General features: G+C 43.7%; 1 protein-coding gene across 1 annotated transcript in view; it reads right to left on the reverse strand.

Moving 5' to 3' along the window:
* Positions 1-10333: 10333 nt before the first annotated feature.
* Positions 10334-15430, reverse strand: part of ENPEP (glutamyl aminopeptidase) — a 257425-nt gene continuing 252328 nt past the window's right edge. The window contains exons 19-20 of the mRNA XM_069230243.1: positions 11183-11264; positions 10334-11066 (exon numbers count right to left, since the gene is read on the reverse strand). Coding sequence (XP_069086344.1) covers positions 10911-11066; positions 11183-11264 — 238 coding nt within the window. The 3' untranslated portion in view covers positions 10334-10910. The remainder of the gene's footprint in view (positions 11067-11182; positions 11265-15430) is intronic.

Consider the following 15430-nt stretch of genomic DNA (forward strand, 5'->3'; position numbering starts at 1 on the left):
CAGGTAAAAAGGAGACTCCAAATGTGAATGAAAGTAAGTTTGATCCTTCGAAATGCAGGAGCTCATGTCCCACATGTCCTGCCTCCAAGGACTCCAAGCTGCAAATGACTTTGATGTAGCTGGGTGCCATAGAGAAGGATTGCTGAGCATGAGTTATAACAAATATCAGCATTTACAGATATAAATATAGGGCCTTCTGCCCCTTAGTGCCCCCCTAACGCCACCATGTGTGTGCCGTATCTAAGATATGGCGCACCATGGCGGTAGTTAGGGAACTAGTGGCAACATGTTTGACACTAATTTGGAGCTTTGCAGGATTAGCATCAAAAGTGTTGATGCTAATCCTGCAAAGTCCATTGAGGCCCATTGTAAACAATGGTGTGCCTTCTTTCAATGCCTGTTCTGAGCAGGCATTAAAAGTTTCAAACAAAATTATGCAAATGGCCCCATTTTTTCAGACCCCCCCCCCCAACAGGGGAATACCCCTTTACATACATTAAGCCTAGTGCAGGCATAATGTAGCGCATAGGGGTACAAATTGGTGCAATGCATGCATTGCGCCACTTTGTAAATTTGATGCATCATTTTGGCCTCATCGGGCCACATTAGAATTTTTTAAAAGTGACGCTAATGTGAGGCAAGGAGGCGTGAGGGCCTCTTAAATCTGCCCCATAGTGCGAGACGGCAAATTTACAAAGAAAACAATAATTAAATTGTAACCAAGAAGGAAGGACTAAGTGTAAAATAATAACTGCAATGTAAACAAGAAGGAAGGACTAAGGCCAATATTTATACTCTTTTAACGCCGCATTTGCATCGTTTTTTGGCGCAAACTTACAAAATACAATTGCATTTTGTACGTTTGCGCCGCTTTTGTGTCAAAAAATGCCGCAAATGCAGCACTAAAAAAGCATAAATATGGGCCTAACTGTATCACTACAGAGAACGAGCTACTGAGGGGCAGAGAGGTAGGATGTACAGTGCTGAGACCTGGGAGCCGACCCATGGATGGTGAGATAGCAGTTGGCAGATGATTCAGATGCACTGTAGCACACAGGAAGGGAAGAAGAGATTGGGGCCCATATTTATACTAGGTTTGCGCTGAATTAGCATAATTTTTTTTACGCTAATTCAGCGCAAACTTTACTCAGTATTTATACTTTGAAAGGTATGGAGTTAACGTTTTCTGGATGTGCGCCAATAAGTTGCAAGGTGGGCGTTCCTGACCAGAAAAGGGCGATTTGGCCTTTGCGCCATATTTATCCCCCCATGCTAAAATCCAACAGGGGGATGGGGGACTTAAATAATGGTGCTAAGCTTGCTTAGCGCCATTATTTAACGCCTGGGTATGGGCAGGCGTAAGGGGACCTGTAGGCATATTTCCATGGTCAGAGACCATGGAAGGTGCCCACAGGTGCCCTTCCCTGCCCCAGGGACACATCCACCCACCCCCACACACACCAGAGGGATACCACAGGATGGGGGACCCATCCCAGGTAATTACCGGTAAGTATTATTTATTTTCCCCCGCTTGGGGGCCCTGACTTGGGGCCCCCTACACGGCACTGGACATTCGTCTCCTGGGCATGGCCATTGGGGTGGTGGGCATGGCTCCTGTCTTTACTAAGACAGCAGCCATGTTCATGGGCGTTGAGTGACAGAAAATGGCGCTACACTGCTTAGAGGCATTTTTCTGCCTCTAAACAGTGTAGTGCCATAATTCCGCACACAAGCTACACTACGCCTCCCCTGCCTTTCCAAGGACGCTAACAGGGCATTAGCGCCAGCTGGCACCATTCCATAAATATGGCACCCGGCTGGCATCTTGGAATGGCGCTAGCCGGCATTACACATTTTCACGCAAAACTGCGCTAATGCAGTGTTGTGTGAAAAAGTATAAATCTGGCCCTGGGAGGCTTGAACCCTCTTGTTTGCACTTGGACCATGACTCAGTTCATTCAGCAGAAGATACATTCTACACCCTTTGTAATAGCATGAAGCTTGCACAGGGTGGAAGAAGAAAGGACACAAACCAACTGATGGCAGCAGGACTGCAGGTACTTAGTGAAGTGTGTTGCTCAAGAGGCAGTGAGGTTCAGTAACTGTATTACAAAGAAGCATTTAAATGCCCTCTCAATGGAATCTCAACCTTTTCCCAAGTGATCCCCTTCTTCTCTTTGTATTCAAAACTATCACTAGCATAGTGCTTACTTTGAGCAGGTTGTTGCTGGTGGGAGGCACTGGCACTTATTGTTGGGGACCGGTGCTTATTTTCTGCACTAAGGCATAGATTTGAGAGGGCCTAGTGCCACTTTAGCACTGCCTTATTGTCATTTTTTTTACACCAAGGGGCCTCAAAGGTAGCCTGTTCCCCGAGCCAAATTTACAAAGTGGCTCAATGCATGCATTGGCCACTTTGTAACCCTTTGTACTACATTATGCATAGGCTAATCATAATGTATGCAAAGGGGGCATTTCCCCATTGGGGGGTCAAAAAATGGCGCAAAGAAATTTAAGAGATTTCTTTGTGTCATTTGTTCCCACACTTTTAACGCCTGCTCAGAGCACGCGTTAAAAGTGGGCACACCATTGGTTACAATGAGCCCCTGTGGACTGTCAGGTTAGCGCCAGCATTTTGGTGCTAACCCTGAACAGTACATCATTCGCATCAAAAATGTTAATGCTATTGCCCCCTACCCTGCAACATGGTGCGCCATATTTTAAATACAGCACACACATGGTGGCGGTAGGGGGCGCAAGAGGCCGCAAGAAAAGTGGCGCTACATATATTGTAGCACCACTTTTCTTAAATCTGGCCCTAAATATTTACCGAACAAAAAGAGGGAGAAACACAGAGATTAGAAAGTCAAGGAAGCAAAATATGGCAAATTTGTAGAAAAGCTGGAGAGCAGGAATCTGCAAGAATGAGAAAAGGGTCAGGGAGTGTCTGGAAGTGGATTAGAGACTGCAAGTCTTGGTTTTCAGCGTGCCAACGTTTAATTGTACCTGCAGTTGGCTTCTGAGCAGAGGTTTAGGCACCAGCACTCATTCTTTCAGGAACTAAGCACTGCACTGACAGAGAAGGTGATCACCAAGTGAAAGGTTTTGGGTGAAATAACAACAAATATTCCTGCCCTTACCATGGTGTGCTTGTCCTATTCCACCAAATCTAAACCATAATCCAAGCAAAAGTTGAGGAGTGTATTGACGGGCAGCCTCACACCACAAGTCTGTGAAATTACTATGTGAATAACTGTGACATTACATCCCTGCAAGTCACCACCCTGACACCAGACCTGCCTGACTGACTCACACTCATCAACAATGCTTGGGCAGGTCAGGCCTCAATGCAAGAACAGGCATCCTGTAACATTGCACACGTTCAGTTTGTGACTATGCAATATTCCACTGCTAGGCCTGGAAAGGGGTCCTGAGATACAAACCCCTCCCTCCAAAGTAGAGGTGTGATGTACTGGAAAGGGTAGTATTATTAAGAAATGGGCAAACAATATTTATTTATTTATTTACCTATATAGTTGCAGGTTTTTTTGTATTGTAATTTCATATTGAAAAAATTTAACAGTACTTAAAATACAGTGAACATTGTACCATAAATCAGAATGTAAATATTTAAAGTTTATTTGCTGTTTTGAAGGAAAGAGTTTGGGGGGGGGGGACAAAGGAGAGAGGAGAGAAAATAGAAAAAAGGGGGAAGGATATAATCCGAAGGAGGGGGCGTTAATGCACCTGAGGAGGACAGAAAGGCACGGGGTAAACAGAAATAAGCACTGTATCCACATAATAATAACGACGATCCAAGCTCAGACATACCAGAGTTCCAGAGAGTGCCACCCCTCCATGACAGCCCTGAAGCACGTCCATGACCCGGTAATCTGAGGGTACCCTGAACAGGTCATATGTCTTGCCGGACCATCGGAGCCATGTGGGAAGGGGCGGGGGAAGGTTTATGATAGCTAAGCCGTTCGTTGAGAGGAGCAGATTGTGTTAGTGGGCAGTTAGCATTGTCAATGAGCCGGTCGTCTCAATGCGCATACAGGACTCGAAGGTCTAGGAGGAGGCGGATGCGGCTAAAGCCAGACTGGGGCTGGGGGCTTGCATAGGGTATCTAATGGGCTGATAGAAGAGATAGTGACAGGTAGTCGTGCATAACAGTAGAAGGCGGAGTGAATAGGTGCAGTATGCAGCAGATTCTAGGAGCATCGAGTAAGGTGGGACATAGAGGAGTACAGGATTAAGAAGTTGGAAGGAGTAAGGTAGAGTAGAGTATCTTAGAAGTGGTTGAAGTAGGTTGTAGTGAGAAGGAAGGAGAAGTGGCAGGCAATATAGATGGAGATGCTAAAGCGGATAGGGAGGGTCAAGCGAGAGAAGGAAAAGAAGAAGAATAAAGAATGAAGAGTAGAGAATAACGAATAAAGAAAAAGGGCTTGGGGGGTAAGGGAGAAGAAAGAAGGGAGAAGAGCGGAGGAGAGCTCAGGGCACCCAATGCCCGGTGCCCAGCGCAATTTAGGGAGACAGGCGGGGTGGGTAGGGAGCGATTGTGGGAAGGGGTGAAGGGGGGTTTGGAGGGTGGGATGGGTGTAGAGGACCTGAGGGGAGGGAAGAGGAGGTAAGGGATTGGGAGTGTTTTTTTTTGTATTAATGATAATGGTAGGTGTGGGAGTGGGCTGGTAGTGAGCGTTATATGAGTCATCTGCAAGAAAAGGTGCACATGTCTGTCTAAACAGGGCAACTTGATCTTGCATATTATATATGGTACATTCATAGGCTACAATATGGACCTTTGCCACCATCCATTCCTCCGGAGTGGGGGAGTTAGGAGATCTCCAGTGGCGTAGGACGCAAATCTTGGCTGTCACTAGGGCAGTGTTCAGCAGTTAGCGCTGTGGGCGGGACAAGTCAGGGAGGCGCTCCATGTCGTCTAGGAGTATGAGAGATAAGGAGAGCGGTGTCCACAGTGTCATAGAGGCTTCGAGAGTGGAGCCCACTGTGTCTCAGAGGGGCCGGACCGAAAGACATAGAGGTTATGGGTCAGATTGCACCGGGTCTCCGGGCATCACTAGCATTCCGCATGTGGGAGAAGACCCACCCTGTACAGTTTCACAGTGGTCCAGTACAAATCATGGATTATTTTAAAAAGACAGAACTTCAGTTGGACTTCCCGGGTACCACTGTCCAGGGCCATCATTATCTCTGTCCAGTCCTCTACATCAAATTCCATTTGGAGGCGTGCCTGCCATTTAGAGCACAGTGCTTCGAGGAGGGGCTGTGAATAAAGATGTCGTATAATATCATCATTTATGCCCCCAATCACGCCCTTGAAGTGACCCCAAGACTTAGGATATGATAGGGAAGACCTGAAGGGTCCAGGGAGTAGCCCCCATGCTACGTTGGAGACAGTGCTTAAGTTGTAGGTACTGCCACTCTTGGCAAGAATGGAGGCCGTATTCCTCTCTCAGGTACTCAAACGGTTTAAGTGCACCATTCTCAATGATCTGGTCCAGAGTTTCAATGCCAACAGCGCTCCAGTGTATATCTCCTCCAACCCGTAGGCCTTCATTTCCCCAGAGGAGGGCCCGAGAAGGGATGTATGCCCAAAAGGTGACCTGCACCAGGGTGTATGCATTGGGTTGATGGGGTATGAGTGTAAGTGCGGGTACAGGCATTATACAGACCGCTAAGTCCACCCTGGTGTGAGAGTAGCAGTCATTCCGTTTTGACTCATTGAGGTGGGTCCGTGCCCCAGGGAGCATATACGCTAACTGTGATAGGTGGACAACAAGGGCGCAGTGTTTTGTCGACAGAAATCCCATCCTGTTGCAGGAACAATGTACCATGAGTTTTGCTGATGATAGAAGGGGGCGGGAGGTATCCCACAATAATTGCAATTTTGTACAGAATGAACCACACCCAGAAGAATATCTTAGCTCTAAAGTACATGCATGAACAAAGATGAAAGGAAAGACCAAAAATTAGCACCAAAGGAGAATATACATAGTCACATTCAAGAAGTTATTTAGGGGCATATTTATAAGCCCCTAGTGCCACCTTGCAACACATTAGTGTCATTTATTTTTTTATGCTAATGTGGCCCAACGAGGCCAAATCCTAGCGCCATATTTACAAAGTGGCACAATGCATGCATTGCACCACTTTGTAACCCTTTGCACTACATTATGCCTGCACCAGGCATAATGTATTCAAAGGGGGGGGCGTTCCCCCGTTTGGGGGGCTGAAAAAATGGTGCACTGACATCTCAGAGACTTCCTTGCATCATTTTGAATGGCACTTTTATTGCTTGCTTAGAGCAGGCATTAAGAGGGGGCTTTCATTATTTATAATGAGCCCCTATGTACTCTGCAAGAGTAGCGCCAAAATTTTGGCGCTACTCCTCCAGAGTACATGAACAGCGTCATGAAAAATTATGCTATTGCCCCTACCCTGCACCATGGTGCACATATTTTAGATACAGCGCATACATGATGGCAGTAGGGGAGCTCTAGGGGGTGCAGGGAAAGTGGCGCTGCACTATGTGCAGCACCACTTTCCATAAATCTGCCCTTTAATCTCTTGTCCTATGTGGTACGTGCAATATTTAGTCCAGAAAATGGATTTCATTGGTGAGTGGTGGGACCCTATAAACCATTAGATGACAACCTGAATTCCTATCTAAGGTTGTTATGTGACTTTTAGTTCATGGGAAGACCATCAGATAGATATCCCTACTTCAAAGTGTTGTTGAAATAACAGGGCTTTAAGGTCCCTCCTGAAGGTACGATACACAAAGATGTGTTTTGGTGGTTGGGAACATGGGGTTTCGTACTTTTGATTCGTTACCTGAAAATGCTTGTTTTAGAGCTTTCGATTTCATTTAGACTGGAGTTTCTAGGAAGAGAGATCCTCTTAGTCTGGGTGCAAGAGGTTCACCAGAAATGATCAGCTTGTTTAATGCTTTATGTACTAGACAAACCAGCTTACAAGTGCTTCAGGCCTCTACATTAGCCATTTCCTAGTGAACTATATTGAGTTATATGGTCTGAGATTTGAGCTGAAGCCAGATGTCAAATGGTCAGCGACATTAGGTTTTGCTTTTAAAGGCACAAGGTGGGGTTTAGGTATTCCTGTCACAAAGAGAAGCCATTGTCCAGCCTCTAAAGAACTTGTGCTTGCACATTCATTTTGAAGTCATCAGCTGGGAAAAGGACTTAGGCCCAGATTTATACTCTATTTGTGCTGAAGTAGAGTCATTATTTTTTTACGCTAATTCAGCGCAAACCTAACTCCATATTTATATTTTGACGCTAGACTAGTCTAACGTCAAAATATTGGAGTTAAAGTCATTTTTTGCTAGCGGGAAACTACCTTGCATCAATGAGATGCAAAGTAGGCATTCCCGGGCAAAAAATGACTCAAAGCCCTTAGCACCTTATTTATCCTCCCGTGCAAAAATAGTGCACGGGAGGAGGCGGGCCTAAATAATGGCACTAAGCTTGCTTAGCGCCATTATTCAATGACTGGGTCAGGGCAGGCCTTAGGGGACCTGTGGGCCTATTGTCATGGTGGAACACCATGGAATAAGGCCACAGGTGCCCTACCCAGGTCCCAGGGACACCCCCACCCACACCAGAAGAACAGCAGAGGACGGGGGACCCCATCCCACGTAAGTATAGGTAATTAGAGGTAAGTATTTGGTTTAATTTTTAAAAGTGCCATTGGGGACTCTGAAATGGGCCCCCCTACATGGCATTGGGTGCAGTGGCCATGCCCAGGGGACCTTCTGTCCCCTGGGCTGTCCATTGGAGTGGTGGGCATGACTCCTGTCTTTCCTAAGACAGGAGTCATGTGGTATGGTAGGTTTTGCACTGAGAAATGACGCTAGGCTGCTTAGAGTCATTTTTTTCCCACTAACCAGCCTCACGTCATTTTTCAGTGCAAAACCCCTTTCCCCCATACCACTACCCCCACCCACCTAATGTAATTTTCCTTGTTGTTAGCCCACCCTTAGTGCCAACTTGCGCCATTTGTTAAATATGGCACCCGACTGGAGCTCTGGAATGGTGCTAGCCGGCGGTAAACTTTTTCACGCAAAACTGCATTTGTGCAGTTTTGTATGAAAATGTTTAAATATGGGCCTTAAGGCCCTATTTACAAGGAAATGGTGCAGCACGGTGCCTCAAGCAATCTTGCTGCACCGAGCTGCATCATTTCCAGAACTCAGCAATGCACTGAATTTACATAAGTACAGTGCATCCCTGTGTTCTCCCCTGCACTAGTGCAAAATCAGCTGCCTAGCACCAATGCAGCCACCCTTGTGCCATGCTGCAAGGGTGCCTGTGTTGTCTCCAACCATTCTTTAATTGCTGTGATGCAGATCAATGTAGAGATGAGGAAGAATTCCGTCTTCAAAGGATTCATTTATAGATGATGAAGCGACATCCATGACTGGGGGGATGTTAGGGAGCCATCTAGGTGTTGATGTTATTTGAAGAGGTGAGTTTCATATAGAGCTGTTAGTGGTCTGTACAGAGGTGAAAAAAGACGTTGAAGTATCTTAGGAGAGAGGTTAAACGCTCAGTGCACAGATTAGAGAATGTAGGTGAAAGGATTGATCTTTGAGGCAGTGCTTGTTTAAGAAGGGAAGTGTCTGAAAGGGAGTTTGCCAGTTTTGCTTGCTGAGAGTGGTTGTTGATGATCAACCCCATTTCCGAAAACTCAGACGACCAACACCAGATTGAAATCAAGATTCATGTGATTTGGCTGACAAGATTGAAGGGATGTGATGAGTCAGTATTTGAGCATGTATATGAGTATGTAAGGTTATCTCCAGAAACGTAATTGCTGCTCAATACTCAGCCAAAATCTCAGAACCAGTCTTCGACCTGTTGTCAAGGGAGAAAACACAGATGCCGATCCATTGTGGATCAGCATCCTAATCTGTGAAACACTCTGAATCCAAAAAAATATCCATCTGAAACCTTCCTCTTCTTGCAAAGAACATGAAGATGAGAATTTTGTCCACTAGATAACCAGAGCGTGACTGCCAATCTTTTATTGGAGGGTTCGGAAAACAACAATCCTAAACTCATTTGGAGCTCATACCAAGAGGTGCTTGAACATTCATCAAGGCTATGTGCAGAGTATTTGAATTTCATGTTTCTATCTTCATGAAATGTAGCGGCAATAAGACATGGGCACAACAAAATATCTATGTATGCAAGTACATAAATAAATGCATTCTGAGCAAAGGGCATAGTGTTTGGATAGTTTTGAATCAATATAACAAATGTGATCCTCCTAAATAATTTCCACAGAGGAAATGTTCATAAATATGAGAAGATTTTATTAGAATAGATGCATGTGTAAATATTTATTTTGAGACGGTAGGTTGAATGTATCAAGGATGCGGTTGGAGTGGTAAATATACATATATGCACCAATGGGTCTCGACCTTGAAGCTATATATGTTGGCATATTGTCTACTTTATGCTTCTGTTTACAGAGAAGAGGGGCTTAACGTATGCCTGTGGGTGCAGGACGCGGGCACCAGAACTCATTATCGGTGACCAGACATTTTTCATCATTACCCATACCAAGAGTGAGAAAGCCAGAAAGGGAGAAAGAAGGAGGAAGACAAAATTACGAAAACTGACAAATGGAGAACCCCATAATTAAAAACAAAAGTGAGATAAAGAAACAGTAAATTAAGTGTGGTGGAAGAAAGAGACATGAGGTGGAAACAAAACTAGGCAGCCTTGAAATTGAACAAAAACAGCATTTGATAGCTTCGGTGACAGACTCCTTGAAATACTTTTGTCCCCCTGTACTTAGTTATGTGCATTTTTTACAAGTAAAGCACTGCAGAAACAGCAATATGCCCTAACATGGTTCAGGATGTTTGATTTTGTGGATAGTATATCACAGGCAGTGTCGCAGACAGAGCACAGAGGGCTAGGCTGGGAACCACTAACAATAGCAAAACAATTAGGGGAAGCAGCTAAAAGAACTCTAAGTGATCCTGTTGGCACCAGCTGTGTTTAAGACAAGGAGACCAAAGTTTGTGAATTGAGATATTGCTTTATACAACAGAAGGCCAATGAACCAGTGGAAATTAATCGCGTGTGCCTAGTAATAAAGTTAATAAGAACTTGATTGTGGAATTTAGAGTGTGTGTCATATTTGTATACATTTCTCCAAAATATTCAGCTTTTCAGTATGGAGGGAATCCACATCCCTATGTTATTAATAGGAACAAATAAAATGGAAGATTTTGATTGGCAGTCATTCTTAAAATTAGAGATTTTAATTAAGGAGTCACTGTGGTTTGAGATAATTTTATTAAATGGTAGAAGAACAAAATGTTCACATGGTATCAGTGCATAAATAAAACAAAAAACTCAATTATTCTTCAGAAGAAAAAGAAAATAGCAGGATGTGCCCAGTGAATTGAACACAAAATCATCGTCTAGACAGTGTTTCAACGAAAGGCATCTGAGACAAAAAATGAAAAAGAAAACACTGACAAGATATTATGGTTTCAGACCTCTTTGTACAGAATGAGAGCTAACATTCAATGATCAATGCAGTGTGGAGTATTTCAAGGATTTCTGACACAGGGACGTGAATGCCCAAAGTTAAGTTCGCCGCACACAGTAATGCACTGTGTGGCTCAAAAGAGGTCGTCTCCTGCAGTGACATATTGGAAGGCACTCCAGCGGGCTTTGCCGTTTGAAGATTAAGCAGATGGAAGAGTGACTGTCCAGGGACGGCAGGCCTGAATTTAGTCCATTCGCGCTATCCAGAACGGACCAGTAGGCAACATTGCAGAAAGAAAGAATGTCAATTGTGTGATTAAAATCTTGGGCGGCTTTATAAACCGACCCGCCTTTACACAGCTAGTAGAAAGGCCCTCCGTTGTCTTCCAGCCATAATCTTATCTCTTCATTGTTTCTTTTAACCCAATTAATATTATTCTTCACCGTTTCCAGTGCTTGTTTCCTTGGTGTTGCTCCTGCTCCGGCATTTGGATATTTTGCAAAGAAATGTTCCAGCTGCAATAACATCAGTATCAAAACACAGGTTACTACAGGCAGAGACATCAACACATAGAATGAATTTCAACATGTGGAATGAATTTCAACACAAAAAATATTTAATTGTCCTTTACCTGCCAGAGCTGGATGTCACTGTTGAATGTTCCAGTTATTCTTGATACTAGCCGACCAAGGTTCCTGTCGTTGATAGTATACCTGAAGCAAAACACCCAAGTCAAATGCTATACTGCTCAATGCACATCTAAATTTCACAAATGATGTTCAAGCTCGCAACCCAGAATACTGTATTCGTAAGGCAACGATAAATATTAAATCAATATTGAAGTACACTGCCTCTGTTCACTAACCGTCAACTTAGCTAAATATATTTGTTTACTGCTTTTGAAAGCGTCAGTCTCTTCTACATGGATATTTTTGTCTGTGATATTGAAGATCGTCCTTTTATTGAGTTCCATCTCTTGCCTTTTCTCTGTAATCGCACAGTTGAAAAGGTATTTCACACCCCAGTTGAAATAAGGTGCGCAGATACTCGATTTTAGGGGGAAATTCATGTTTCGTTTTACAAAATGCAAATATACATTCATAAAACATTGTTTTTCTGACCTGTAATACCACACTAGCATGGCAAACGTATGTAGACGAACGCCCATGTAGATAAACACACACTAACTCTCAGATTTAACAGGCACATTCCCACACTATGGGGCATATTTATGATTTGGTTTGCATCACATATGCGCCACACAGCATAGTACATGTGCGACTCAAACCTAACATGAGATTTTTGAAGCCACGCAAGGCCACTTTGTGTGACCCTGAGTGGCTCCATAAATCTGGAATAAGGCAATGCCGTGCAAATCACTGCACTGCCTGACTCTTCCCTGGGAAGGCATGCAATGGGAGTTGCGTGGGTGTTTCCACACAACTCCCATGATCTTTGATGCATTCCCAGATTTACCAGATGTGGTAGACCTGGGAATGTGCCAAAAAGACACGCCTTCTCAGGGGAGGAGTAACAAGGAGAAATATTGTTATTTCTCCTTGCTACTTCCTCTTTCTTTGTGTGCCTCATTCTGCAGCACACATGGAAAGAGGAAAATGCCTCAGAGGATTTTTTGTGTGCAGGAAGATAGCCCTTCCTGCACAAAAACAATCCTGAAAGCAATGCAGGCACCCATGCATCATGATGCAAAGGTGCCTCCGTTGGCGTTAGGCTGCCACAAGGTCACCAGCGCAGGGGAAAAGGCAGGAATGCACTGCATCGCCTCAAATACGGCACATTCCTAACCTTTCCATGTGATGCGGTGCAGCGCAGCAAGGTGTCTTGCTACGCTACACTGCTTCACAGTCTCATAAATGGGCCCCTTCATTTTCTTTTGTAAAAAGTAGTGTTAAATACGCATCCACATTGAAAATGGAGAGGCGACGCTCCTAAAATTAATGGGAAATATGAAAAGTGTTTTGTTTTTTTACTATAGGGAAAATATTTTCTTGTTAGAAAATGGTAAAAAGCTAGGGCACATTTACAGATGTATATCTGTCACTTTTACATATGAAAACATCACTCACATGGGAGTCACTTGGAATTCACAAAAGAATTCTAGAGCTACTGCTTGAAAAATGAGACTGCATTTTTACATACCTCTTTGCATTACACAAAAAACTAAAATTTACTACCAGCTTAAGGCCCTGATTTATACTTTTTAGTCAAAACTGCACTAACGCAGTTTTGCCCCAAAAGGTTTAGCACTGGCTTGCACCATTTCTGAGCACTAGCCGGGCACCATATTTATGGAATGGTGCAAGCCAGTGAAAAAGGTAGGCTAGCGTAAAAAAATGACATTAGCCAGGTGCGGTTGGTGGTATGGAAGAAGGGGGTTTTGCACCAAAAAATGATGGTAGGCAGGTTAGAGTAAAAAAAAGACTCTAACCAGCCTAGCGTCATTTTCTGACGCAAAATCATCCATACCTCATGAGTCCTGTCTTAAAAAAGACAGGAGATATGCCCACCATCCCAATGGCCAGCACAGGGGGCCAGGGTCCCTGGGACATTGCAGTTGCACCCAGTGCAATTTAGGGGGGGCCATTTCAGGGCCCCCTATGGCACTTAAAAAAAAAAAAAAAAATACTTAACTGTACTTACCTATACTTTCCTGGGATGGGGTTCCCCATCCTCCCCTGTCCCTCTTGGTGTGGGTGGGGTTGTCCCTGGGGCCTGGGGAGGACACCTGTAGGCTTATTCCATGGTGTTCCACCATGGAAATAGGCCCACTGGTCCCCTTACGCCTGCCCTGACCCAGGCATTAAATAATGGTGCAAAGCAAGCTTTGCACCATTATTTGACCTCTTCTCCCCCGTGTGTGATTTTAGCATGGGGGGTAAATATGGCGCTAAGGCCATAGAGTCATTTTTTGCACGGGAATGCCTACTTTGCATCTCATTGACGCAAAGTAGGTTTCCACGTCCAAAAAATGACTTTAACTCCATAAATTTGGTGTTAGACGGGTCTAGCACCAAAGTATATATTTATTTTGAAACATCAAATAGCAAATAACAAAAAGCCTTTTCAAGGATGCCCACATTAGTTTACACCTTCTTCCCAGAGAGGCCTTGAGCTGAATTTCCAGATGGGGGTAAGCCTTGGAATGAGCCAGATCTTCCTTTGGGAAAATTCACAGGGCATTGAATAAAGAACTTAGCAACTACTGAGGGAACTTCTAAAACAATCTCAAAATATGATACATCTTTGTCATCCCTTTCAAATGGAGGCTACCGGTCTTTATCCTCACCATGTTCCACCTTGTTGCTTGGCAAAGAGTTTAGCTTGTGCCAGGCCTGATTTCAGTCATATAATGTCATAGTTGCAGGCTAGTTTCATACAGACATCAGTCACAACATAGGGTTCCTTGGCAATGTTGGTTGGTTTTGAAAAAAAAGCTAATTTTACCAGTAGCTAGTACTGGAACACAACCATAACGTTCTCATAGGAGAGACATGATAGATAACAGGGCATCGAAAAAAATATTCATAAAAAATTGCAGAGTTTGACACCCGAGTGGTTTACACATTTGTCCCACATATAGAAGACTATTTTACAGTTACTGCCTGTTACTCCCACGTCATTCAAAGCCACAAGTCGCTAGCACGATACCATGCTCTGAGTACAGTCAACGGCTGGAAACCACAGAAGCCTCAGCACCAGCAAGGGAATTGGTACCCTTATCTGACTTAGGCTACAAAATTACCCTGTGTAGGTCTGGTAAAACAAAAAAAAACCTCCCACATAAATATGTAACAAGCCTTAACAATTTTCATTAGGATACCATAAGGACAGAGTACTCTTTTGGGATCTTTGAGTGGGTCAAACCTCTTATATATCTCCGTGTTCTAAGAATCCTACATCAGCTCTGCTGCTATCACCCACGTTGACACAATCTGCAGTCCCCTGGTACTTTCGAGCTCAGGGACTCCCTTACCAGATACAATGCCCTCACTTCCTACCCCAGATTCCAAGATATGTTTGGTTTCTATTGTTATTCTTGATTGGGATGCAGTTTAAAGATCCTTCATTTCGAGCATTTCATGCAATTGTTAGAATTTAAAACATTATTGTAATACAGAGAACGTAGCAACAAAATAATTAACTGTACACGAAGGAAAACGCCGCCACATTAACCTTAAAGTGCTGGTGCATGCAAATTTACAAAAAACATGTATCGTTCATTGCACTTAATGAATACTGCACAATACTCTTAATCTTACAATGCCTAGATTCTGCGATCTTTTATATACATTTCATTATTTTCATGAATAAATTATAACTCCAAAGCATCGTATATGTATTAACACAGGAATTAACACAGTAAATGGCTGTGTAGGTACAGTACTTAAATAACCAGCATTTTGATTGCTGACTTGCTCAGTACAGTCAGTGCAGAGAAAGTGCTAACTTCCTGATGTAACAAAAGGAGACCTAATAGCTAACACAATAAAGTGAGAGTGCAATTACAGAACTTATATAACCAGCATATCTGACCACTTACTAACTCAAAGTGACAGTGCGGGTAAAGTACTAGCCTCCTTCTATATCAGAAATCATTAGGAAAGTCAAAGTGTGTTACTAACAAAGCCCAAATAGTCCATCTCTCCTATGTGATGTCTACTAGTGTGAGGGCTCATCATAGCTCTTTATTTCACTATATTTTATTCATCCAGGCATAGTACTAGTATTCCGTTGTGCTGACATTCCTCATCTTACATAAACACTCCCAATATGTGGGATTCACTGATAATTTCTGTTGGAAATTGGCCTTTCTAAAGGGTCACCCCAAACTTTTTGCCTTCCTCCTCTTCTTTCTCTG

The sequence above is a fragment of the Pleurodeles waltl genome, chromosome 1_1 (genome assembly GCF_031143425.1).
Source record: "Pleurodeles waltl isolate 20211129_DDA chromosome 1_1, aPleWal1.hap1.20221129, whole genome shotgun sequence".
NCBI classification, from domain to species: Eukaryota; Metazoa; Chordata; class Amphibia; order Caudata; family Salamandridae; genus Pleurodeles; species Pleurodeles waltl.